The 26,762-nt window shown below is 46.4% G+C and overlaps 1 protein-coding gene across 7 annotated transcripts in view; it reads left to right on the plus strand.

Moving 5' to 3' along the window:
* LOC140740187 (ultra-long-chain fatty acid omega-hydroxylase-like) overlaps window positions 1–26,762 on the plus strand; it is a 53,259-nt gene that overhangs the window by 14,908 nt on the left and 11,589 nt on the right. For 2 of the 7 annotated variants that reach the window (XM_073069187.1, XM_073069188.1), the window contains exons 3-7: window positions 2,393–2,537; window positions 19,450–19,503; window positions 21,341–21,468; window positions 25,150–25,271; window positions 26,248–26,515. In XM_073069187.1, coding sequence (XP_072925288.1) covers window positions 2,393–2,537; window positions 19,450–19,503; window positions 21,341–21,468; window positions 25,150–25,271; window positions 26,248–26,515 — 717 coding nt within the window. Of the gene's footprint in view, window positions 1–2,388; window positions 2,538–8,050; window positions 8,196–19,449; window positions 19,504–21,340; window positions 21,469–25,149; window positions 25,272–26,247; window positions 26,516–26,762 lie in introns of those variants that run through there. The other 5 variants (XM_073069192.1, XM_073069189.1, XM_073069193.1 and 2 more) reach the window with 5 other exon arrangements.

The following is a 26,762-nucleotide window of genomic DNA, read 5'->3' on the forward strand; positions in this document are numbered from 1 at the left end:
AAGGGATTTGGCAGGTGTGAATTGGGATAGACTGTTTTCTGGGAAAAGGATGCTTGTTAAGTGATAGGCACTTGAAGAGTGTATAGTTTGTATGTACCCATCAGAATAAATGGGACGGCCAGCAAGTTTTTGAGGGAAGGAAGTACATTTCCGGTATGGGCAGCAAGGAACAAATGAGGCCCTTGAGGAGCACAAGAAATGCAAGAGAACACTTGTAAAGGGAATTAGGAGGGCGAAAAGAAGGCATGAAGGTGCTCTGGCAGACAGGTGAATGCAAATCCCAAGGGCTTCTGTAGATTATTTTAAGAGTACAAGGATAGCAAGGGACAAAATTAGTCCAGTGGAAGATCATAGTGGTCACTTGTACATGGAGTCTGAAAGAGACGGGGGGAGATCCGAAATGGAGTTTAGGTATCTATACTTTGGAAATGGACACAGTCTTTATAACTGAGACAAAACCATAGTGAGGTCATGGACTGTGTACAGATTACAGAAGAGGAGGTGCTTGCTGTCTTGAGACAAATAAGGGTGGATTAGGCCTGACAGAATGTCCACTGGGACCTCGTAGGAGGTGAATGTAGAAATTGCATGGGCCTTGGCAGAGGTACTTAAATATTTAATAGGTTGTGACTTTATTCCCTAGCATATAGGAGAATTTGGGGAGATTTATAGAAATGCGTGCAGGCTTTTTCCATTGAGATTGGGTGAGACTAGAACAAGAGGTCAGAGGATAAGGGTAAAAGGTGAAATGTTTAAGGAGAACTTGAAAGCAGACTTTTTTTACTCAGAAGATGTTGCGAGTGTAGAACAAGCTGCCAGCGGTAGTGAGGGATGGCAGAAGTGATTGCATTATTGAAGAGATGTGTGGGTAAGCACATGTATGGGAGGGCTATGGAGGTGTCAGGTTTAACCCTTTGATCTTTCACAATAATTGAAGTCTGCACTGGGTTGTATTATGGTAACTGATTGAACTTGCTCTCACACCCAGTGAAAAGTTTGAGAGAGGTCACCATGCACAGAGGTTCACAGTGTTGGAAGTTCAAAGTGAACATGATATTGGGGGTCGCTGCTGGGATGTAGATGGGGAAAAGGCGAGGGTTCTGGACTCTTCAGGTCCTGATCTTCACGCAGAGGAACGCAGCTGACCAGTGTGTGCAGTCTATACTCTGGGTAGCTATTGTACACCGACCTCCATGCAAGCTTCATAGGGCAAGGTCTTGATTCATTAGTGGGGGGGGGGGGGGGGGGAGAAGCAGTTCACCAGACTAGAACTTGCTACAGGAACTTGGAGCATGGTGGGGGGGTGGTGGTGGTGAGCATTTATCTAGGTGGGCACAGAAACCTGTGTGCTGTCCTCTGCCTTTCCTCCCACCCTCTCAGTGGGAAGAGCAGACAGGAGGAAAGGCCTGAGAGTGTTGGCAGGAAATCTCACCAGGCAGGTGAACTGAGGGGGTGGCTCAGCAAGTCATTATGACGTCATAAAAATGTGGCTGGTGGGAAGACAGGACTGGCAGCTCAGTGTTCCAGGGCGTAGGTTCTTCAGGCATGGAGGGAGGGAACATTTCTCTTAAGCTAGAGAGAATCCAGAAAAGGTTTACAAAGATGTTACCAAGGAGATTTGTAGAGAAAGGTCGGGCAGAATCAATATCAGGTTTATCACTGCCGTGTGTTGTGAAATTTGTTGCTTTGCGGCAGCGGTACAGTGCAAGACATAAAAATTACAATAAGTTGCAATAAACAGATAAAGAGAGAAAAGTGCGGAGAAAGGAAGGAAAGAGGAGTAGCGAAGTAGTGTACATGGCCCACTGAGAAATCTAATGGCTGTTGCTATAAGTCATCGAGTGTGGGTCTTCAGGCTCCTCTGCTTCTTCCCTGATGGTAGTAATGAGAAAAGGGCAGGCAAGGACTTTATTTATTGGACCACAGGAGAATGAGGGCTGAGTTTAGGGAGATGTGTAAAATCATGAGGGGCTTAGGTAGGTTAAATGCACACAGATTTTTTTCCCCTGGGTTGACTAATCAAGGGCTACAGAACATGGGTTTAAAGTGAGCGGGGAGAGGTCTAGTAGGAACTTGAGGGGCAGCTCTTTCACCCAGAGGGTTGTCGGTATATGGAAATGACTGCTAGCAGGAATGTTTGAGGCTGGCACATTAACAACATTTAAAAGGTACTTGAGCAGGTGCATGGGTAGGAAGGGGTTAGAGAGGTACGGGTCAAATGCAGGCAAATGGGGCTGATTTGGTGGTGACCGTTGCCTGAATGGTGGAGCTGGGCTGAAGGGCCTGTTTTCAAGCTATGCCTCCCAATCACTGTGTGCTCTCCAGCCTCTGCACAATGTGCTGCTTGTGTGTCCTGCTTCTAATGTGCGTATGTTTATTCTTTTGGAGGAAGGTTAATCCCGATGAGGAAGGATTACAAACCGTTGGACAGCTGGTGGTAAAGTTCCCACTCACCATGAAGACCCAGTTTGGACCCCTGTTACACTTAATCCATCTGTTTCACCCCGATTACATTAAACCTGTCCTCCTGGCATCAGGTATTCCAGCACGTGGGGCAGCTGGTTATTTAGTGGGGGGATTTAGACAATTATTGTTCTGCAGTGTGTTTGACTGAAGGCACTAAAGGTGCCTGCAAAATAGGAGCAGAAAATAATGGAAACTTTCAGCAGGTCGGGCGACATCTGTGGAGAGAGAAGCAGGGTTAAGAGTTTGCGGTGAAGAGCTTTGGTCAGCGCTGGGGAAGAGAATGGAGTGGTAGATGGGCGGTAGGTGATTGGATGAAAGCAGCGTTGTTGTGGGGTGATTGATAAAGGTAACCCCACCCATGCATTAATGGATCAGTTAGAGAGGGAAAACAACAAGAACAACGGCTGTGAGATGGGGGAATTTTGAGAGTGAAGACAAAGTAGAGAGAGGCGGGTGCCAGGGGTAGGGCTGTGCCAGTGGAGAGAGTGGGGAGGGGGACTGAAGGGGAAGACCATCCCTGTACAGAGAGAAGCGAGGATATATTTCAGGCCAAAGACCCTTCATTAGATCTGGGCTCTGCCGAAAGGTCCGTGACCTTAAATCCTATCTGTTTCTCACTCCACAGGTACCGCCTGACCTGCTGAGTGTTTCCAGAATTATCTATTTCTTTCAGATTCCCAGCATCTGCAGATTTTTGTATTGCCTAAGGCCTATCAGTGTGCCCTAAGATTACCAGCAGACCAGTCCACAAATCCAGTGGCAGTGGCACTTCTGGCCCCAAGCAAAAGTCAGCTGAACTTGCACAAGGGCATTGACCCAAGAATAGGGTGAGCAGGGGGCAAGCCAGGTGGCCAGATCGATCAGTGGATGAGTCACTGGGTTGACAGAGAGGTGTGCTGTGGCTGTTGTGAAACTGAGACTTGTATCCACTGACAGGACCTGACTGACTGAAGGAAGTCACAAAGCTCAATGTACCAGGGCAAGGGTTTTGTGCAGGTCAGTTGGATATTGTGTTGGATTACAGAACTCATCCAATGCCCATCTATGGGGCTTCTTGTACAGCCCCAGACTGTAATTCTGTCCCCTGACCCCGCATTCGCCTCTCTCCCAACTCACTTAAACCCTTTGTAGACCCTCGTGTAAACCCTTTGTAGCTGGAAGCCCCTCTCCTGTGGAGTGACTTTATACAGTGAATATTTAGAGAGGGAGGCGATGATCTCTCCGTCTCTCTAGGAAGAGAAAGAACAGAAGGTTGGGGCGCCGTCACACCACGGGCTTTCGATGCCCAGTGGTGTCGGCCCCTGCTCCTGTCTGTGTTGGAAGTGCAGATGTGGGGTGTCGTGTACTCCAGCTGTGAGGATGATGACGTGATCTGTCCCCCTCATCCAATGACTGAGGCCCTACCAGCTGCTTTTCAGAGGACGGCTGTTGAACTGAGGACCCGTGTAAGGGAGACTCGGTGACCCCAGTCTGTATACATTGTGTGTGCCTCCATGCTGCTGCTTTCTTCCCTGTTGTTAACCGTGTGCCTACTCCGTTGTCATTGTCCTGTTGTGAAAGCAGCCTGCGCTAGCACATGCAGTTCATTGTACACCTGGCGAATGTAGAGCGTTGTCTGGTCGCGACATCTGTTACCTGAGGAGTGGATCAGGCCAGGAAGGTAGAGCAAGATCTCCCCGAACTTCCCGCTGCCATAAAGACCTTTGGATCACTCATTTTGCTCTTTCTCCCTCCTATTTTTTGATTTTCAGATCTTTTGTCCCACCGTCTCCCTTCTCCCCACTTCCTTTCCTGGTTGCATCTGCCTCTCCCTATTCTCCCCCCTTTACTTCTCTGTGGGCAAATGCTGTGGCCAGCATCTTCATCTGGCCTGTGATCTTCAGCTTAAAAACAGCTCGAGAAACTTTCTGGATGAACAGAATCTCGGGCTGGCTTCTGCCCACTACCCATCTCTGCCACATCAGCATGGTCTTCCTAGACAGTGCAGTACCCGTCGATGCCCGAGGCACCTATCTCCTCATCGCCTGCATAATCATCCCATAATCACTGAAGTGGCAATGGCCTCTTATTGGCCTTAAAGTGGTGATGGCCTCAAAAAGCCAGTTTTACTATCATTTTGGTTCTTTAAAGATGAGAATTAAACTCCAACATGCCACAGATGTTTTTAGTTAATGAGCCGGTCAAAGTACAGGCTTGGAATTTGCTTCTCGAGAGAAAAGCCAAATTCCAAATATCTCTGATGACCTTTTATTGCTGGAAATAACTTGGAACACTTTATGCAACATTTCTTTATATACATGCGGTTAACCATCCTCCTTTTCCCCTATCCCGTGATACAAGGACGGAGAGAGCTGATACCACTCCCACCTGACCCCGCTGGCTGGAGCGGCCTGTTCACTGTGGATGGTTTCCTGTCACTTTCCTCAGCCTAAAGCAGCTGCCCCCCTCTCGTTGAGAGGATGCTGGTCTGAGTCGGACTGGATTCACTGCTGGGGGCTAACGGTGTTTGCAGCCTCTGGGATGCTCCTGTTCTCTGGAGCCTGTCATTCTGATTCCCCACTCGCTGTCTGTCACCAAGGACACCTGGATGTGTCATCAATATCCCTCCTCCTCAGGCCACTCCTGTGTCTTAGAAGGGAAAGGTTCTGGCAGATGATCTTGGAACCCGTAAGACAGAGGAGCAGAATTAGGCCATCTGGCCCTTCGAGCCTGCTCCGACATTCAATCATGGCTGATCCTTTTTTCTTCCTCCTCCTCAACCCCAGTTTCTTGCTTTCTCCCCGTAACCTTTGATGCCATGTCCAATCAAGAACCTATCAATCTCTGCCTGAAATGCACCCAATGACCTGGCCACCACAGCTGCATGTGGCAACAAATTCCACAAATTCACCACCCTTTGGCTAAAGAAATTTCTGCACATCTCTGTTTTGAAAGGGTGCCCCTCTATCCTGGGGCTGTGCCCTCTTGTCCTGGATTCTCCCACCATAGGAAACATCCTTTCCCCATCTACTCTGTCTAGGCCTTTCAACATTCGAAAGGTTTCAATGAGATCCCCTCTTATCTTTCTGAATTCCAGCGAGTACAGACCCAGAGCCATCAAACATTCCTTGTATGATAACCCTTTCATTCCTGGAATCCTCCTTGTGAACCTCCTCTGGACCCTCTCCAATGCCAGCACAATCCCTCGTACCTGCTTCTCCATTCATTCAGATCAGAACCAATCTTGTACCTCAACATCACTCACTTGTTTTCATATCCAGGGATTTACCCATCTCTGCGTTGAATATATTCAGTAATTCAGCATTCAGATAGACAACTGCAAGGTTTTGCCACAATGTGGGTGAAAGTTTCCTCGCTGCCCCAAATGGTCGACCTCCTATTCTGAGACCATGCTTCCGCCCCCACCTCTCTCCACGCATCCCAGCCAGGGGAAACACTAACTCCACATTGGCCCTGTCGAACCCGGTTACAACTCTGTGCGTTAGCTCTGAGCACTCTCAATGTGAGATTCATGCCCCAGCTGCTGTCTGAATAAGGAATCTGTACATTTCTCAGTTCTGACCAAGCTCCCACTAACAGCCAAGAGAATGAACTCTCAACACCCCCCTAAAATGCTGGAGGAAGTCGGCAGGTCAGATAGCACCCATGGAGGGAAATGAACAGCCAATGAAAACTGATGAAGTGACTCTGCTCAATGTCAATTGTTCATACCCCTCCATAGATGCTGCTTGACTTGCTGAGTTCCTCCAGTGTTTTGTGTGCGTTGGTCAAGATTCCCAGCATCTGCAGAACCTCTTGTGTCTCAACAGCCCTATGTTTGTTCTGTATGCATTTAGATTGGCAGCATCTCTCACTTGCACTAATTTGTAAAGTAATCCCATTATCCAGCTCACTTCTGAGAGTTTTGAATTGATCTGTTCCTGCTCTCACTCCGTATCCCTATATTAATCCCAGATTAGCCCATTCTGGACTCTAAGTGACCAGGAATGAAAATGGTTTTCTCTGGGTGAGGTGGGATTGGGTCAAGGAGACCTCAGCATCATAACCATTATGTCCCCGGGTGCTGCGTAGCTCCATCCCTACTCTGCCTTTCTTATTCCAGCTCCTATATTAAACATTAAATCCACTTTCCACTAAAAGATGCCTTTATGTTTGACAAGTCGTTCTGTGCTCCAGGAAAATCTCTGCCCCACTGTGCTAGCTTTATCCTGCCTTGTGATTGTCACTGTTTGTCCAGTGATTAAATAGGTTTCCCGTTCACTTGTCGGTGAGCATGGTCATTTTGCTGGGTTACAAGCAACATCTCCACCCCCAGGACAGTGAGCAGGCAGACATGGAGACTAATTCAAATACCCTCAACGTTGAATGGAAGAAATACAGTCTGCCTGCTCAGTCGTTCAATAAAGATCATGGATGAAATGATATTCCATGGCCACTACACTGCACTAACCCTGAATCCCATAATTTTCTTAATATTCCAAAATCCGTCAATACCTTTCTTCTAAGTATTCAGCAACTCAACCTCCACAGTCTTCTTGGGTAGATAGTTCCAAAATCCACTACCCTCTGAGTGAAGGTGTTTCCATTCTTCCCTGTCCTGGATAGCTGACCCATACTTTGAGACCATGCAAACAGTGTAAACAGTCATGGCAACCAATCAGCAACAAGACCCCCTCCCTACGTCACAATTGATGATTGTTAAGTATGTAAAGGCCAAGCATTTGGAGGACAAACCACCAATGAACAGGTGATATCTCCTCGTTTGGTGATGAAATGTTTGCAAATGGATTGCCAAGATCGGAGAACAATTCAACCCCTCCATCAACCACCCAAGCTACACGTTTAATGAGTTATTTCCAGAGTACACCTCAACTCTGTAGCTGAACTGGCAGGCCCAGAGGAACAGTCCGCTGGTCTTGTAGAACATGCTCAAGTCTATGAATAGATAGCTTATTTATTGAGAGTTAGTGAGTAGTAGTGTATGAGTTTGGGACCAGGTAGAAGCCTTGTACCTGTCCTTTTTCTCAGAACCTGCTTATTCCAGTTCCCAGTTTCTGGTCATGGGTGGCCTTTCTTAACCTTAGATCAGCACTTTCTAGTCCTAATTGTGCTTTTTGCTGTGGCTTGGTCTTTCCAGCTGCTTTGTGCTTCCTGCTGTGAATTCTCTTCTTCGGTTGGCAGGAGCTAATCAAGTCCAATGTTCTCCAGATCGGTGTCTGCACCTCCGAACCTGGTACATTCTTTTCATTGTCACGTGATTTTTGACAGCTTGCTGAGGCTTATTTCCTGGTGGCTATTCTGCAATTTCAGAGACAGTTTTTATTCTGAAATAACAGTCGTGTTGTGTAGATTTTTTCCCCCTATTCTTTTATTTCTTACTGAAGCACTTCGTCATAATTGGTAGCTACCTGAGATAGTGTCTGATCTATGAACATTACACTGCTCTATTAGGTTATTTGCTGTTGATGTTTCACTCTGCAGTAATCAGTCCCTGGGGGATAATTATGGATTTAACAAGCTTGTGAATTGTAATTCTTTGGTTAATTTCTTTCTTCCTTTGCTCTCATTGGCTTTCTCCCATTAGATTCGCAGTACAGAGGAGGGGCTGAACATGGTTAATGAAATCGTCAAACGTCATGTGACCTGTTGTGTCACCTGGTTTGGACCCATTCATCCAATAGTGAGGGTCTTTCATCCAACGTACATCAAGTGCATCCTGTTTCAATCAGGTAGAGCAGCTTGACACTGGAAATTATTGGGTTTTTTTTTCAGTACGGGTTCAATACCTCTTCTCTGAAATTCCAATAACCTCTTAAATCAGATTTATTTTGTTTTGAGCGCTGATATGATGTCACAAATGGAAAATCCCACAGGACACTGGGAAGTTCCCAGGCAATGGTTCTGAGAAGTGACCTTATGTATGTATTGTTAATGAAAAATAGGGAAAACTCTGCATAAAGTGAAAACTGAAGATCTCGATCGTGGATTGAAAGAGTAAATTTGTCAGTGTCAGAATGAGAATATGCTACTTAACGATGTGCTGATTATGAAACAAGGACCTATCAGGATGAACTGAAAATTGAAGGTACTTATGAATATTCAGTAGGCTGGTTGCAGAACCTTAAAAAAAGGCATGTGCCAGCAGAGAAGTTAACCAAGTTTGCCAAAATAGTCGCTGATGAAAATTTTAGCACGCTGCACCAGAACACGTGTGAGGGCAAAGACCGCTTACCAGTTGCACTTAAATTCAGTTGGAAATGATCTATCTCATTATATATTCTGAAATCTGAAACACTTGCTGCCCCTAGCATTTCAGATAAGGGGTACTTATCCCGTACTGCGTTATTATTCCTGCCCAGAATCATAGGAGCGTAAATCTCATTTCAGGTCCTAAACCTTCTCCAGTTTTGCTGAAAGGTGACCAGTCTGAAACATCAACCTAGTTTCTTTCTCTAATGACTTAGAAACTAGAAGCATAGGAAAACTACAGCACAATACAGGACCTTCGGCCCACAATGCTGTGCCGAACATGTACTTACTTTAGAAATTACGTCATAGCCCTCTATTTTTCTAAGCTCCATGTACCCGTCCAGGAGTCTCTTAAAAGATCCTATCGTATCTGCCTCCAGCACATTCTCCTTCTTAATGTCTACTCAAGCTTTTCAATCCGCTGTAAATCATCTCTACAATCGCCGAGATCCTTTTCCATAGTGACTACTGAAGCGAAGTATTCATTTAAGAATCTCAGCCATCTCTTCCAGTTCCCTCCACACTTTTCCACTGTCACACATGATTGGTCCTACTTTCTCGCATCTTATTCTCTTGCTCTTCACATACTTGTAAAATACCTTGGGGTTTTCTTTAATCCTGCTCTCCAATGCCTTCTCATGGCCCTTTCTGGCTCTCCTAATTTCATTCTTAAACTCCTTCCTGTTACCTTTATAATCTTCTAGATCTCTATCATTACATTTTTTTTAACCTTTTGTAACGCCCAGAACATTTGCCACATTTCTGCCGCGCGTTTCCCTGTCCCTGAGAACATCTGTTCCCAATGAATGTTTCCAAGTTCCTGCCTGATAGCTTCATATTTCCCCTGACTCCATTTAAACACTTTCCTAACTTGTCTGTTTCAGTCCCTCTCCAATGTTATGGTAAGGGAGATAGAATTGTGATCACTATCTCCAAAATGCTCTCCCACTGAGAGACCTGACTCCTGACCAGGTTCATTTCCCAATACCAGATCAAGTACAACCTCTCCTCTTGTAGGCTTATCTACATATTTTGTCAGAAAACCTTCCTGAACACACCTAACAAACTCCCCCCATCTAAACCTCCTGCTGTAGGGAGATGCCAATCAATATTTGGGAATTCAATCTCCCACCTTAACAACCCTGTTATTATGACACCTTTCCAGAATTTGTCTCCCTATCTGCTCCTCGATGTTTGTGTTACAACTGGGTGGTCTATATATTAAAAAAAAACACCCAGTAGAGTTATTGACCCCTTCCTGTTTCTAACTTCCACCCACAGAGACTCAGTAGACAATCCCTCCATGACCTCCTCCTTTTCTGCTGCCGTGACACTCTCTCTGATCAACAGTGCCACACCCCCACCTCTTTTGCCTCCCTCCCTGTCCTTTCTGAAACATCTAAAGCCTGGCACTCTAACTAACCATTCCTGTCCCTGAGCCATCCAAGTCTCTGTAATGGCCACAACATTATAGAAACATAGAAAACCTACAGCACAATACAGGCTCTTCGGCCCACAACGTTGTGCTGAACATGTCTCTACCTTAGAAATTACTGGACTTACCTATAGCCCTCTATTTTACTAAGCTCCGTCTACCTATCTCTTAAAAGACCCTATCGTATCCACCTCACCGCTCTAAGCTCATCTGCTTTGTTCACGATACTCCTTGCATTAAAATAGACACATCTCAAACCATCGATCTGAGCGTATCCCTTCTCCATCACCTGCCTATCCTCCCAATATGTACCATGACCTCTGGCTGTTCACCTTCCCTCTTCAGGATATCGTGGACACGATCAGAGACATCCCGGACCCTGGCACCTGTGAGGCAAACTACCACCCATGTTTCTTTCCTGCGTCCACAGAATCACCTGTCTGACCTACTAACTATAGAGTCCCTTCTTACTGCTGCCTTCTTCCTTTCCCTACCCTTCTGAGCCACAGGGCCAGACTCTGTGCCTGAGGCACGGCCACCGTGGCTTCTCCCGGTTAGGCCGCGTCCCCAACAGTACTCGAGCAGGAGTACTTATTGTTAAGGTGGCTGTTCTCCAGTATCTGACTCCTGCCCTTCCCTCCCCTGTTGAATGTTCTCAGATGTTTGGTTTTCATTCAGATCTCTGACATCTGCAGTATTTTTTTTTCCCCAGTTCTGGATTCTTCTTGGGACAGTCAGCGGTTTGCTGACCCTCTGAATTTTTCTTTTGAACTCTCTTCAAACATTCAACTAGAAAGTATTCGTAAACAAGCTCTTCCCCTGGGATTGAGCAATAATTTTCTCCTCAAATGTCTGACCACCATTTGAGGACTGCATTTGCATTGATCCTCTTTGCTAATGAAGTGCATCTCCCAGCTACTGGCTGTGTGCAGGGTGATGTGGAGGGGAAGATTTTCTCCCCTATCGGTAACTGTGCTCTCTCTTGCCTCAGTATTGTTCCCCAAGCATTGCCATGGCAGAGTTTGCACAGAGAGAGGCTGAGCAATGGTCGGGCCCATCCTTCCACATGTCACACAGCGATACAGAGGAAGAGTGTGCAATGTGTAGGAGGTTACAGAGCATGGGTGTGTAATGTAAACCATCCAGAGTAAACACCTGATCTCCAGTCTCAAAGTAAAGCTTGCAGGATTTGATCTGACATGTAAAATATTTATGGTCCAAAATCAAATCAAGTGCGGCGTCGTTGTTACGATTTGGCAATTCTACAGAATGACCTAGTTCCTTAAGGTTGTTATAGGGTGGTAATGGGGGCGAGCTCCCACTATCTATTACATGCTCCTAATGGAGTGTGTCTCAAATAGCCTCTGACAACAAAGTCCATCTCCTGTTCTTCACATGTGGCTTAGCTACCAAGCCCAGCAGAATTGTTTCTACTGACAGGGGGTGGAGGCAGGTTATTGGTGCCTTAAAATCAGACGCTCTGGGCGGATGGGGCTCATCAGCCATATTTGGCAGCTCATATAGGAGAAGGTGACTCTGATTTCAAGCCTTGTGGTTATACCCACCAATGAAAAGGCTCTGGGAGTAAATCCTGAGGGAAAAATCTGGATTTGAATTCCCTAAGGCAGCCCCACATTGAGTTTGACGCTGACTTTTCCACTCCTGTACTGCCACTGGTGCCGAACTGTATTGCTTTCTGCCGTGAATTTGGGTTCATCAGCTGCATGGAGAGGCTGAACCTACTACATGGCCAAAAGTTTGCTCTCCATGTTGTACTGCCCTGGCTTGTGTAGCACATAGACAGCTGGGTCGCAATGCCCGTGGTCAACCCCAACCAACAGAGGGCCTCACAGAAAATGCTGCACAGACTGTAGATCTTGGGACATGTTGCATTTAGGTCAGTCACACAGAAGACAGTGAGTGTATCTCCACGCTTCCATGAGTTTTGCCTTGAATCCTCTCATCGCCCTATTTACTGTCTCTGATTGCAGGAACAAGCCCAACTTCTTCCTGAAGTCCACCCCAGGAATCCCTTCTGCACCTGGTCTCCAGGACCATCATGCCCCACCCAGTCCAGCTGCCCACAACTGAGCTACTTTAGTCACCTCATACCCTGCCATACTCGAGGTGCTCTGTATGTATGCACAGTGGCCTGTGTTCCTGCAGCCCATCCAGAAATATACTCTTCTTCACTCTTCGGAACGCGTCTCCACCTCCACGCCCTTTTTATTATGTGCCGTAGAAGATGCTGGATTGGAAGTGCAACTGGAGACGCACTTGCAAAGGTTGACTTGGATATGGGGTAGATATTGACCGGAGTTTTGAGGATCAGAGTAAATACGATGGTTGAAAGCCCAACCAAACCTATTGAACTACCTTCTCCGAAAACTAAATTAGTTAATGGGAATTAGCAAAGAAAAATTGATTAGGTTGTTGACACCAAGATTATCTCAAATGTCTGCTACTTCAGTAGCTTAATACACTATTTATCTTCAGAAGGTAAGAACAACACTTAGCAGGTCAGGCTTGTTGTGAGGAGAGAAGTGGGTAATGTTTCACGTGGAAGAGCTTTACCAATTTCTCTTTTTATTTCAATATCTTCATTTTTGATTATTTTCATTCATTTGTCTCTCATGATAGGCCAGAGTGTTCCCAGCTCTGAAGAATACTGCCAGGGTAGGGTTGGCTGTGTTGTGGTGTATGGGAATGTTTCCCCTCTGTGAATGTCAGCCTCTGAACATGGCTGGATGCATCAACACACCCGGCACCCTGCAGAGAAACACCTATGGATGTGTGGTAAACATGAATCAAGTGATTTCTGCATTAAATTAAATATAAGACATGGGAGAAGAATTAGGCCACTTGGCCCATCAAGTCTGTTCTACCATTCCATCATGGCTGATTTATTATCCCTCTCAACCCCATTCTCCCCATGAATTTTGATGCCCTGATTAACCAAGAACCTATCAACCTCCACTTTAAATACACTGAATGACTTGTCTCCACAGCTGTCTGTGCCAATGAATTCCACAGATTCACCACCCTTTGGTGAAAGAAATTCCTCTTCATCTCCGTTCTATAAGGATGCCCCTCAATTCTGAGGTTGTGTCCTCTGGTCCTTAACTCTCCCAATGAAGGCAACATACTCTTCACATTTATTCTATCTTGGCCTTTCAGCATTTAATAGGTTTCAATGAAATCCCCACACAGTGTTCTAAATTTCAGCGAGTACAGGCCCAGAGCCATCAAACTTCAACCTTTTCATTCCCAGATTCATTCTTGTGAAAATCCTGTGGAACCTCCCCATTGTCAGCATATCTTTTCTTTACTAAGGGGTCCAAAATTCCAAGTGCGGTCTAACCAATACCTTATGAAGCCTCAGCATCACATTCATGATCTTGTATTCTATTCCCTTGAAATGAATGCTAACGTTGCATTTGCCTTCCTCACCACCAACTCAACCTGCAAGTTAACCATTGGGGAATCCTACACGAGGGCTCCCAAGTCCATTTGCACCTCTGGTTTTTGAATTTTCTCCCCATTTAGAAAATAGTCTATGTATTTATTCTAACAAAGTGAATGACAATACACTTCCCTGCACTGTATTCCATCTGCCACTTCTTTGCCTATTCTCTCAATCCGTCCACGTTCTTCTGGAGACTCCCTGCTTCGTCTCCATTATTTGCCCTCTGCCTATTTTTGTATTGTCTGCAAACTTGAGCACAAAGCCATCAAATGCACCATCCAAATCATTGACATATAACATGAAAGGAAAATGTCCCAGTACAGACTCCTGCTGATCACCACTAATCACCAGCAACCAACAAGAACAGGCCTCCTTTATTCTGATTCTTTGCCTCCTACCAGTCAGCCAATTTTATATTTGTGCTAGTATCTTCCCTGTATCGCCATGGGCTCTTGTTAAGCAGTCTCATCTGTGGCACCTTGACAATGGCCTTCTGAAAACCCAAGTAAACAACACCCACTGACTCTCCTTTGTCTATCCTGCCTGCTATTTCCTCAAAGAATTCTGACAGATTTATCAGGGAAAACTTTCCATGCTGACTTTGGCCTACTTTGTCACGTGCCTCCAAGCTCCCCAAAGCATCATCCTTAATAATGGACTCCAACGTCTTCCCAACCACTAAAGTCAGGCAAACTGCCCTATCATTTTCTTTCTTATGCCTCCTTCCCTTCTTAAAGAGTGGAGTGATGCTTGTAATTTTCCGGTACTCCGGAACCATTTCAGAATTTAGTGATTCCAGAAAGATCATTGCAAATGCCAGCACAATCTCTTTGGCTAACTTTTTTTTCCATAACCCTGGGGTGCAGTCCATCTGGCCCAGGTGACCTATCGACCTTCAGACCTTTCAGCTTCCCACACAGCTTCTCCTTAACGACAGCAACTACACTCCCTACTGCCCCTGACACACTTGAATTTCTGCCATACTGCTGGTGTCTTTCACAGTGATGACTAATGCAAAGCATTTACTAAGTTCATCTGCTATTTCTTTGTTCCCTCATGAGTACCTCTCAAGTGTTTTTTTCCACCAGTCCAATATCCACTCTCACCTCTTTTACCCTTTTCAGATCTGAAAAAAATGTTTTGCATTTTTTGATATTTTGGCTAGCTTACTTTCATATTTCATCATTTCTCTCTGTATGTTTTTTAATTACCTTTTTTAAAACCCTTCCAATCTAACTTCCCACTATCTTTTGCTATATTATATACCTACTTTTTTTTGCTTTGATACAGTCAGCCACAATTGCTTCATCTTCTCTAGAATATTTCCTCATCTTTGGGATGTACCAATTCCGCGCCTCCCAAATTTCCCCTGAAACTGCAGCCACTGCTGTTCTACCGTTATCTCTGTTAGTGTCCCTTCCTCTCTCGTGCCTCTTTAATTCCCTTTACTTCACTGTTATACCGATACCTCTGACTTTATCTTTCCCTCTCAAACTGCAGAGTGAATTTGAACATCAGCTCCCAAGTGTCCCTTCACCTCAAGCACCCTAATTAAATCTGGTTTACACAACACACAAACCAGGATTGCCCTTCCCCTAATGGGCTCAATCACAAGCTGCTCTATAAAGCCATCTTGTAGACACTCTACAAATTCTCTCTTGGGATCTACCACCAACCTGATATTGTTTTCCCCTGTCTACCTGAATATTGAAATCCCCCATGACTTCTATTTCCCTTGTAATTTATATGCTACATCTGGTCTAATGTTCAGGTGGCTGTATATAACTCCCATCATGGTCTTTTTAACCTTGCAGTTTCCTAACTCTACCCACAAGGATACTACACCTTCTGCTCCTACGTCATTTCTTTCTAAGGATTTGATTTCACTTTTTACCAACAGAGCCACCCCAGCCACTCTGCCTATTTGCCTGCCCTTTTGATACAAAGTGTATCCTTGGAAGTTAAACTCCCAGCTGTAATGTTCTTTCGGCATTGACCCAGCACATGCCAAAGCTGCCAATCTCTAACTGCATTTGAGATCTGTACCTTATTCCGTATACTACATGCATTCAAATATAATGCCTTCAGTCCTGCATTTGTCACCCTTTTCAATTTTGCCCTCGTGTTACAGTGCAACTCATCCTACTAACTGCAATCTTGCCCTATCATCTGCCTGTCCTTCCTCACAGTCTTATTACACACTGCATCTAATTGTGCGCCAACTGCCCCACATTCAGTCTTATCACTCTAGTTCCCAACTCCCCTGCTTAGTTTACACCCCCTTGTGTTCAGGTGTAACCTGCCCTTTTTGTACAGATCATACCTTCCCCAGAAGAGATCCCAATGATCCAGAAATCTAAAAGATAAATATCTGTTGCAAAAGGCAATATCTGAGGTGAGAGGTTTAATGTTTAACTGATACAGGGCTGAGCCTCTTCACAATTTGGTTCATTGAACGCTGGTTCAGGAATGAAAGAATCTTTGGCCTGTTTATCGCAGGTTCTGAACTGAGAACGGAGTCCAGGGTTCCTACAGGGATTATAGGTCGAGTTGTTCATGCGCTGTGTTATTCTGTGAGACTGGCGTTGTGCCATCTCATTTGACATCGTACTTGGGCTTTCTGGAGCAAACACCCAGCGCAGGTCCCATGGCTGGATATGCTTGTGAGTTTTACAGAAGGAACCATGTGGCCTGTGGGTCTGTCTGCCCCCTCCTGATTTCACTCTCCTGCCTGCTTTCTGCCCACAATTCTCTTTCAAGTTTGTTTTGAAAGCTGAAGTTGAATCCACTTCCATCAGGTAGTGTATTCCAGATGCTAAACGCTCACTGTATAAAAATAATTCTTTCATGTTGCTTTTTGATCCTTGACCCTGCCACCAATTGCAGCAGCTTCCCTGTTCTGTCAGGCCCCATGTCTTCTCTCCATCTTCTCTGCTCTGAGGAGGGCAATTCCAGCCTCACAATGAGAATTCCTCATTCCTGGAATTAGAGTAAACTTTTACTGCATTCTCTCTGGGATATTCACATTCTTCTTGAATTTGAGGGAATAGAATTGGATGCAATAACTGGACTACGGCCAGATAAATGTTCTGTGTAAGTTATGACCAGCAGAAGATTACACTGATCAATGCTGGGATCAAGTAGCTGGAATTGGTAAACATCTTGTCCTTTGTGAATTAAAACTCAGTAGGCAAAATGGGAACAGGCTCTTTCCAATTCCATTTCCCATGAACAGTTGGACCAATTTTGAACTCTTGTCCTATTTAATCCCCTCAAGGGTCCTTACACAACTTTCTCTGTGCCCCAGCCCCAAAATAGCCAATGCATTTCCCAAAATATCCCAGGACCTGAGGTAGTTGTTCTCAGAAGCATTTCAACTCTGGGTAGGTGCGATGCCAAGGATTCGATGTCTTGTTTCCAGTTGCTGTTGCTCCCCCACAGCCTAACTTGTGAGCGCTAGTTCTGTACAAACAGGATCCTCCTGTGCTGTCATACCCCTGATGCAGCTCTTAAACCGTAGAGATTCCGTAGATGCTGGAAAACTTGAGCGACACACACAAAATGCTGGGGGAGCTCAGTAGGTCAGGCAGCATCTCTGAAGGTGAATAAATAGTTGATGTTTCGATCTGATGCCCTTCATTGGGACCTGTTTATTTCCCTCCATAGATGTTACCTGACTTGCTGAGTTTCTCCAGAATATTGTGTGTCGTGTCACTGCAGCCGAAGGGACATTGGATTGGCCATTTGACATCAGCCTAATTATCTGCCCATCCAGTCACTACTTGAGTTCCCCAGTATAATCCCAAAGTCCACCTTCTGTCCCTGCCTTAGGCTTTGTAGCCAAGACTATATAATAAAGGGACGTGAGTGGGATGAGGTATCCTGTGAGACATTTGCCTCATTGTGGGGCTGGACTAAGGGTAAAAGATCTGGGATATGTGGACTGGCTCGGCAGTAAGGAGCTGGACTGTTGTAGAAGATGTTGCTTTCACCATTCTGCTCATTTCTGATGCGTCAGCCAATAGTGTGCTTGCTGACCATCACATACTCACCTGTCCTAATCCCACTTCCCCGTCACTCCGACTGTTCCCGTCTGTCTCACTTCCCCCTCTTTGGCAGGAGTGATCACCACTCGAGTCTTGTGGAAAGAAAAGACCCTGAGCACGCTGAGTTGTCCCTCCATAATGCTTGTGTTCAGTGGGGTAGATTCTGAGCAGCTGGGATAAACGAGTCATTCTTGGAAAAGGAGGGTGACTATGATTTGCGGATGGCAATTATCGCCAACTTGGGAATGCTGCAGGACATCTTTAGGACAGTGCTCAAGGCACAGCCATCCCTGGGCTCCGCTTGTTAGGGTTAGGGCACGGGCTGTTCTCTAGTGATTGTATGGTGCCTCTTGCAAAGGCTCACAGACAATCCTGAAAAACCTTGTGCAATGGGCTGATAATCTGCCAGGATTGACTTCTGGCAAAGGGTCTTTGATCTGAAGTATCAACTTTGTTTCTCTCTCCACAGACACTTCCCAACCTGTGGTGTATTTCTGGCACCTTCTGTTCTTGTTTTGAATTATCATTGTCTGTAGTTGTCTGCTTTTGTCTCTCATGAGACGGTATAAAACCACATATTGTGTATGTCCTGTTGTCCTCGCCATACCGCCCATTACCTTTGCCAAATTCCCCACTGTCAACATCTTTTGAAGGCTGTGGGTCACCCACCATTGATTAGAAGCCAAACTGGACTAGCTCTCGAATGCCAAGTGCAGCTCAGAAGCTGGTTAGCTTCTGGGTGACTCGATTCCTTACATTACGAGGCCATTCCCTCATTTCTTAAGCCACAAGCCTGGATTTTCCATTGGCGGAATTTGGGCAACATATAATGAATCATCCAAGCCAAAGCAGCACATTTGATGGGCCGATTGTCTCCCTCATCGGTGCACCATGGCTGCAGAGACAATCAGGAATGAAACACAATGATGCTCCCTCCAAACTCATGACCCCTCCCACCTGACTACCACTGGTGCCAACAGCAGCTATGAAGCTGTCTCTTTCCAAACACACCTTATCCTCATAGCTTGGTGCTCCTTGTGGAAGAGTCCAAACCTTGGTGCTTCAGGGTCAGGAAGGCAATGACCCATAGCCTCTGACTGCCTGTGAGGAGGTCTTGGTGATGCTCTGTCACTCATGGTGATGCTCTGTCACTCATGGTGATGCTCTGTCATTCATGGTGATGCTCTGTCATTCATGGTAATGCTAATCGGGAGTTACATCTTGTCTGACATTAACGCTTCTCTACGTAATGAAAATGTAGGGTAACTTTTCTTCAGTCTAACTGTTTAATTTTAATTGTTATGTTCTTTGCAGTTTAACAATCGATTTTTCTGTTTGTATTTTAAGTAGCTTTTAAATACTCATTCATAACAAAGAAGCTTCCAGAATGAATATTTTCTAATGGGCTGATTTTTACTAGAGCATTGAATAAGTATTTTCTAACTGGATTATTCTTATCTATGGAATTTTTCTTCACTCTATAGTATAAAAGTAGCTGAATTGTGGCAGGTGTCATCTTTCTTTCCAGCTTTCTTTAGTTTCTCTCTCCAGGTAGTAGACCTGTGCATCTGTTCCTTTCATGTTCCCTTTGTTCTCTCAACACCTAATAAAACAATCCTGAAGCAACAAGTTTTATGACTCGTTCCTGACCTCTAAAACAACCTCAGACTTAAATACCAGAATCCAACAAATTTGGACTGATTTTTCTCGGTGTTAGTGTCCTTCCTTTGAGCTGCAGGATCTCCTGTTTTGGGCATTCTAAAGACTGGTTTCACCTCTTCTTTCAGCTCCCATTGCCCCAAAGGACGAACTCTTCTACGGTTTCCTCAGGCCTTGGTTGGGTAAGCAGTGGCTACTTTGTGGCTTCCTCATGTTCACTTGCACGATGCCAAGGTGGGGGTATCATGGCACTAGGAACGGGCTGTTCCTGACCCTTGGTCTGATCCAGCCCAAGTGGGAGGGAGATTTGGCTGGAGGTCCCTTACAGTGTGGGAAGTATTTTACTGGGGGAATTGTTTGAGACAGGCCTGGTTAACCTTCACCAAAGCCCAGCTCAGCTTCATGTGATGAGGATGTAGTTTTACTGTTCTGGACACAGGTACTCAAACGCAGTCAAAGTAGGCGACTGCCCACACCAATGCGACCCATGGGGACAGCAGATCCGGGATGGTGCTGGTACTGCCTGGGAGCCTCATCAGGTGCAACCCTTCCGCTCTCCACCCTCGCTATCTTCTCTCTGCTGGTTCTTCCTCATCTCAAAAACACCTTTTTGTTATCTGCCTCTACACTCCTGGTGAGTTATTCCCACCGCTCTTGCGGACAGGACAGCTCTAACAAGTCTCCAGGCTTTAAAGAGTGGCTGTTAGCTTCCTCGACCACTGCTCCTCCTGCTGGCTCCCCTCCGCCACACTTCCCACTGCTCTCCTCACCTCCCTCACGTGATTCCATGCTCCATCTTCCTCTCCTACCAGATTCCACCATCTCAGCAGGCGAGGGAGGGGAATAAACTGTCAACATTTCAGGCCAATCCCTTCTTCGAGAAGCATCAACTGTTTATTCCCCCTCTTTGGATGCTCCGTAGATGCTGCGTGTTACTCTAGATTTCCAATATCTGTAGAATCTTTTGTCTTCATGATTTCACCATTTGAGCCCCGTAGTCTTCACTTATCCTCTCCCAGCCTATGTCACTACCTCCACTCCCTTCCCCTCCCCTCTGCCAATCACCCTTTGGGAATTCACCAATTCCCTGCTAGCTCTTGTCCAGCTCCCTTTTGCACTTGCCAGCATCGTCCAGTCCCCGATGAAGGATTTGGACATGAAACTCTGCTCGTTTCCCTCTGCAGACGCCCCTGACATACCTGAGTTCCTGCAGCAGTTTGCCGTCCCAGATTCCAGCCCCTGCAGTCTCTTGTGCAACGACAGTCTGCAGGTATATCTGAGTGGCTGACACAGCATCTGGTGGGTCAAAGCAGAAGGAACTGCTGCAGTTTTGGGTCAAACCCTGCATCATCAAAACCCTTTGTGCAGTCACTTGTGCCTTATCTCTGCCTTTGGTTTTGCCATTTTCAGTACTTTCAGTTCTGCTACCATTTCCACTGTGAATGTCTGTAATTCTTGGTATTAGTACAATTCTCACTATAACTGTGCTGTTGCAAACCTCAGTGCAGGTGTGACACTGTGTGGCTGTGCTGCTCTCATTCTCGTTGTGAATCTTCGCCCTGCTCTCTAAGTATCCAGTGCTTTTATCTGCGCCTTGGTGTCGAGGCTGTTTCAGTACTGCACTGTATGGAAGTCCAACCAAGTTCTCCTGAACTGCTTCTCCCTGCCCAACCCACCCACTCCCTCAGCAGCGATCTGCACTGCCCCGTTGAATGATCTGATGTCCCAGTCATGGTTCCTGGGTCAGGAGCAACCTATCACCCCACCAACTCCAGGAGCCACGGTGTTAGGGATGATGTAGGGTAGGGGAGTGGTCTCTATGGGTGGGGTGGGTAGACTGGGGTGAGTGTCCCAGACTCTGGAAGTAGTGGACACCTTGGGGTGAGATGGTCAGTATGGGTGGACTGGCGTGAGGCTCTGGACAAATGTCAGTGTCCCCCCCCCCGGACGGCTGCACAATGAGAACTGGCTGTTCCCTCTGACCTGTCCCTGTCTCTCCCCCCCCCTCCCACCCCACAGGAGAGGGTCTGCTCATCAGCCAAGGAGAGCGGTGGGCTCGGCATCGCCGACTCCTCACCCCCGCCTTCCACTTTGACATCCTGAAGCCCTACGTCAAAATCTTCAACCAGTCTGTTAACATCCTGCACGTGAGTCCCAGGCCGGTGATGGGGTGGGGGGTGGGTGAGGGCTGTGGTGGCGAAAGGGCAGGGGCGGGGGGGGGGGAATGTAATGCAGACACTGTGTGGGTTTGATTCATCACCTTGGTATGAGGTTACCTGCCGCCGAGCCACAGATGTGAATAGAGGAGAATGTATCAGTGTCTGGTTGTGTATCAGTGTCTGGTTGTGAGTGTATCAGTGTATATGTGTGTGTATCAGTGTATATGTGTGTGTGTGTATCAGTGTATATGTGTGTGTATCAGTGTCTGGTTGTGTGTGTATCAGTGTCTGGTTGTGTGTGTATCAGTGTATATGTGTGTGTATCAGTGTCTGGTTGTGTGTGTATCAGTGTCTGGTTGTGTGTGTATCAGTGTATATGTGTGTGTATCAGTGTATATGTGTGTGTATCAGTGTCTGGTTGTGTATCAGTGTATATGTGTGTGTATCAGTGTCTGGATGTGTGTGTATATCAGTGTATATGTGTGTGTATCAGTGTCTGGTTGTGTATCAGTGTATATGTGTGTGTGTATCAGTGTCTGGTTGTGTATCAGTGTATATGTGTGTGTGTATCAGTGTCTGGTTGTGTATCAGTGTATATGTGTGTGTGTATCAGTGTCTGGTTGTGTATCAGTGTATATGTGTGTGTATCAGTGTCTGGTTGTGTATCAGTGTATATGTGTGTGTATCAGTGTCTGGATGTGTGTGTATATCAGTGTATATGTGTGTGTATCAGTGTCTGGTTGTGTATCAGTGTATATGTGTGTGTGTATCAGTGTCTGGATGTGTGTGTGTATCAGTGTCTGGATGTGTGTGTGTATCAGTGTATATGTGTGTATCAGTGTATATGTGTGTGTGTATCAGTGTCTGGTTGTGTGTGTATCACTGTATATCTGTGTCTCTGTACACCTGTGAGACTGTTCAAACATTCCCCCCCCCCCCCCACCCCCGCACACAAACTCTTGAGAATCCCAATCTCTCCTCATGAGATACCGGAAGCCTAGAAATTGACGATTTAAAGTGGGAGGACTTACCTGCATTTGGAATTTGGATTGATTTTACGTGTGGAAACTCATCTCCGATGAATGTGACTGTGTTTGGGACCTCAGTGAAGATTGTGAGGGCAGAGATGTCGTGTATATGGAGTTTTTATGGTCTTTGATGGGGTTTGGCATTGCAGGCTGGTTTGAAAGATGGGATCACATGGGCTCCATTGTGAGCTAAGCAAGTGGATATAAAATTTGCTTGGTGGTAGGAGGCAAAGGATGGTAGTTTCCAGATCGGAGAACTGTGAGCAGTGATGTGCCACAGGTAACAGTCCAGGGCCACTGTTCTGTGTCATGTAATGTAACTATTTGGATGAGAATGCAGGTCGTATGATTAGGAAATTTATGGATGACGTTGATGGTGTAGTAGATGTTGATGGTTGTCTAAGGTTACAAAAGGATTTGGATCAACTAGGAAAGTGGACCAAATAAAAGTTGATGGAATTTAACTTAGACACATTGGAAATTATGCATTTTTGATACGTTAAACCAGTGCACAGTAACTATACACAGTAGAACATAGAGTGAATGATGGGCTCCAGAGAATGTTTTAGAACAAGACCCAGGAGTAATAGTACACTGTTCCTTAAAAACAATGACTCAGATTGACGGGGTGGTTTAAAAGGCAATTGCCATTTGGCTTGTCTTCACTGAATGAGGCACTGAGTACAAGAGTTGGGATGTCATGTTACGGTTGTACAAAATGTTGGTAAAACCGCACCTATAGGCAGACCTGGTCGCCATACTAGAGTTAGGATGTCATTAATCTAGAGTCGGTACAAAAAAATTCACAAGGCTGTTGCTGAGATTGAAGGAATTGGAAAGGAGGGTCTATGATTGTTTTGCCTGGACTGAAGGAGACTGACAGGTGACCCTTCAGAGGTGTATAAAGTCACGAGGGACATGGGTAAAGGTCACTGTCCTGATCACCAGGCCAAGAGATTCTAAACTTGGAGAGTTCGACTTTATGGTGAGAGGGGAAAAGTTTAAAGGGGAACTGAAGGGCAACTTCCTTACACAGAGGGTTGTTGATGTTTGGAACGAACTGCCAGAGGAAGTGATTGAGCAATGCACATTAACAACATTTGAAACACATTTGGACAGTGGACAGGCAAGGTTTAGGGAGACAAAACACAAAAATACAGCTGCAGATGCTGTGGATCAGAGAATACGTACACGACGCTGGAAGAACTCAGCGGGTCAGGCAGCATCTGTGAGAAAAGAGTAGCCAACGTTTTGGGCCGAGACCCTTCATCAGGAATGGGGGGAAGAGAGGGCCGAAGCCCAGTAATAGAGATAGGGGAGGGGGTAGGGCCTAGAGGTGCCAGGTGGAAAACCAATCAGAGGAAAAATAAAGGGGGGAGGGGGAGGGTTCCCTCCCCCTCCCCCTTCCCCTATCCCAGGTCCCTCTCTGCCTCTCTCCCCTTTCAACTTTCTGCTTCTTTATCTCTACAGTTCTTTCATGCTTATCCCCTCCCCCTCCCCCCTTTATCTTTCCTCTGATTGGTTTTCCACCTAGCGCCTCTAGGCCCTACTCCCTCCCCTATCTCTATTACTGGGCTTCGGTCCTCTCTTCACCCCCCCCCCCCCCCCATTCCTGATGAAGGGTCTCAGCCCGAAACGTTGGCTACTCTTTACTCACGGATGCTGCCTGACCCACTGAGTTCTTCCAGCGTTGTGTACGTAAGGTTTAGGGAGATGTGGGCCAAATGCAGCAAATAGGACTCACCATCTCAAGAAGGCACCTTGGTCAGCACAGATGAGTTGGGCTGAAGAGCTTATTTTTGTGACTTGTGCACAACCACAGCCAGGTCTGTCCTGTATTTAATATTTCAATAGTATTTGAGTATTGGATATATATTGTTTAAAATTGCATTTTATATTTATCTTGGATAATATATATCAAACAATATATGGTTTGATTAAATGTTCTTGTTTGAAATCTTTCATTATGGACTGTATGTATAAATATGGACTATATGTATAAATATGTTAACTACACATGTCATCACGCTACCATGTGATGCGTGTGCACCTCACTTAAAGTAAACTCAAAGTTAGGCCCACATTCCTGGACGCCTGTGTTTTCCTTTGAATTAGTTTAACATCTGAAGTTACAAAACACAACTGGGTTGGTTTGAAAACCAACACAAGCCAACATTGAGGTAACCAGCTCCAATTCTCTGTCCCGCGCACTGCGACTGATCTCTTGCATTCTGCCTGTCCCATTCTTGCCTGCTCACCAGCTTGCCACTTTACATCCCCCTCCCCACTCAGCATCACCCTGCCACCCCGGTGTAGTCACCAGACTGGGTTGTATAATGTCTGGTCTCGCAGCCAAACTGACGTGGATTGGGAGCAGCGGAAGCTCGGCCTGAGAGAGCACGTAGCTGTCCATTCACACCCCTCCGGCCTCCGGCTGTCGGTCCCATGGGGAGCTGCTGTTGCCTACAGGAGGCTATGTGGGCTGCACCTTGGGAACTGCTTCAGTAGGTAGTCTGCATCTCAACTCTAGGTCAGCACGCTGCTCCTCTGCCTTCGTGATCCAGCTTTGGGCTAGTGTGCCTTCCTCCGTGGATCGGTGCGCCCCCTCGGCTGTGAGCCAACGGTCTCTGCTTTGTTTCAGGACAAGTGGCTCCGGCTGTTATCGGAAGGGGTGCCCTCCCTGGAGATGTTCGACCACATCAGCCTGATGACCCTGGACAGTTTACTGAAATGTACCTTCAGTTTCGATAGCAACTGCCAGCTGTGAGCAGGGGTGTGGGTGCTGGGGCGGTGAGGGTGGGATGTGAGGAGTGGGGTGAGTGAGAGAGTTAGGGGAGTGGGTTGAGGATGGAGAGTGGGGTGGATGAGGGTAGGAGTAAGGGAGGGGTGTGGGGAGTGAGGTTGGTGTTAGGAGAGTGATGGAGTGTGTGTTGGGGATGAGCAGTGGGTACATGTGGGTTGGGTTGGTGAAGTGGTGAAATTGGGGTGGGGTGGTCCGCTGGGGATGGGACATGGGGCCGTGCAGTCACCACCAGTGGGTCCCAGCAGACATCAGTAGCGGGGCCTCTCCCTGCCACCCTGAGTCTCTGGGCTATGGGAGTTGGGTGGCAGAGACTGGTGCGGGTGCTGAGAGAGCCCGAACCTTGCCACCACTGGCATCTCCAAACCCACACATCCTCAGTGTGTGGCCAGTGGTTGCTCCCCATAATGGACTCCATCCCAGAGTGTAACGGGGAATCAGTTTATCATGGTGACATGAAAACCATGCCATCCATAAAATAATAATTTTATACATCGGTATATTGAGGTAGTACAGGAGGAAAAAGCAATAACAGAATGCTGAATAATGTGTTCCACTTGCAGAGAAAGCACAGTGCAGGCGGGCAACAAGGTACAAAGTCATGGGATGTACAAAGCACTTGTGCACAGTAAGATCCCATAAGATACTGACCAAATAATTCTTATTAGTAAGTTCGATTGAGAAGTAAATCCTGGTCACTGCCTTGGTGCCAATGTTGCCTCATCACTTGGAGACACATTCAGAATCAGTATTAGGTTTATCATCAGTGCCACATGCTGTGAAATTTGTTGTATGTCAGTGGCTGTGGCCTTGTGTCCCTGTTCCATCTGGGAGAGATCCTGCGGGAAAGGAGGTGGGGGTGGGTGTTTCTCCGGGAACCTATCACCTTCACCTCTCATTCATCGCCTTGTTTCTCCTGCTCCTCCTGCTGCCCCGCAGGCAGTTGAGCGACTACATTAGAGCCATCTATGAGCTGAGTACGTTGGTGGTGAAGAGGGAACGGTGCTTACCGCATCACATCAACCTCATTTACAAGTTCACAGCCGACAGCAAGCGGTTCGACAGTGCCTGTGACCTGGTGCACTCCTACTCGATGGGCGTGGTCCAGCGTCGCCGGGAGATCCTGAAGGGTCAGGAGACGGAGACCTGGCTTAAATCCAAGCGTGGCAAGGTTGTGGATTTCCTGGACATCCTGCTGCTGTCAAAGGTGAGGCCTGGGCCACTGTAACTGTCTCCACTGACTTGTCTCAGCTCTGCGCACTGACAGGGGTCGGGGGAAGGTTTCTGAGCCATTGCACTCCTCCCGGAAGAAAGTATGATACAAAGGGAACTCCAACTAGTGGGAGTCTCACTGCTATTTTTCCATTCATAAGACGAGAAGATATAGGAGCAAAATTGGGCCATTTGGCCCATTGTCTGCTCTCCCTTTCAATCAAGGCTGACTTTTGTCAGCC

Source organism: Hemitrygon akajei, chromosome 16 (assembly GCF_048418815.1).
Source record: "Hemitrygon akajei chromosome 16, sHemAka1.3, whole genome shotgun sequence".
NCBI lineage: Eukaryota > Metazoa > Chordata > Chondrichthyes > Myliobatiformes > Dasyatidae > Hemitrygon > Hemitrygon akajei.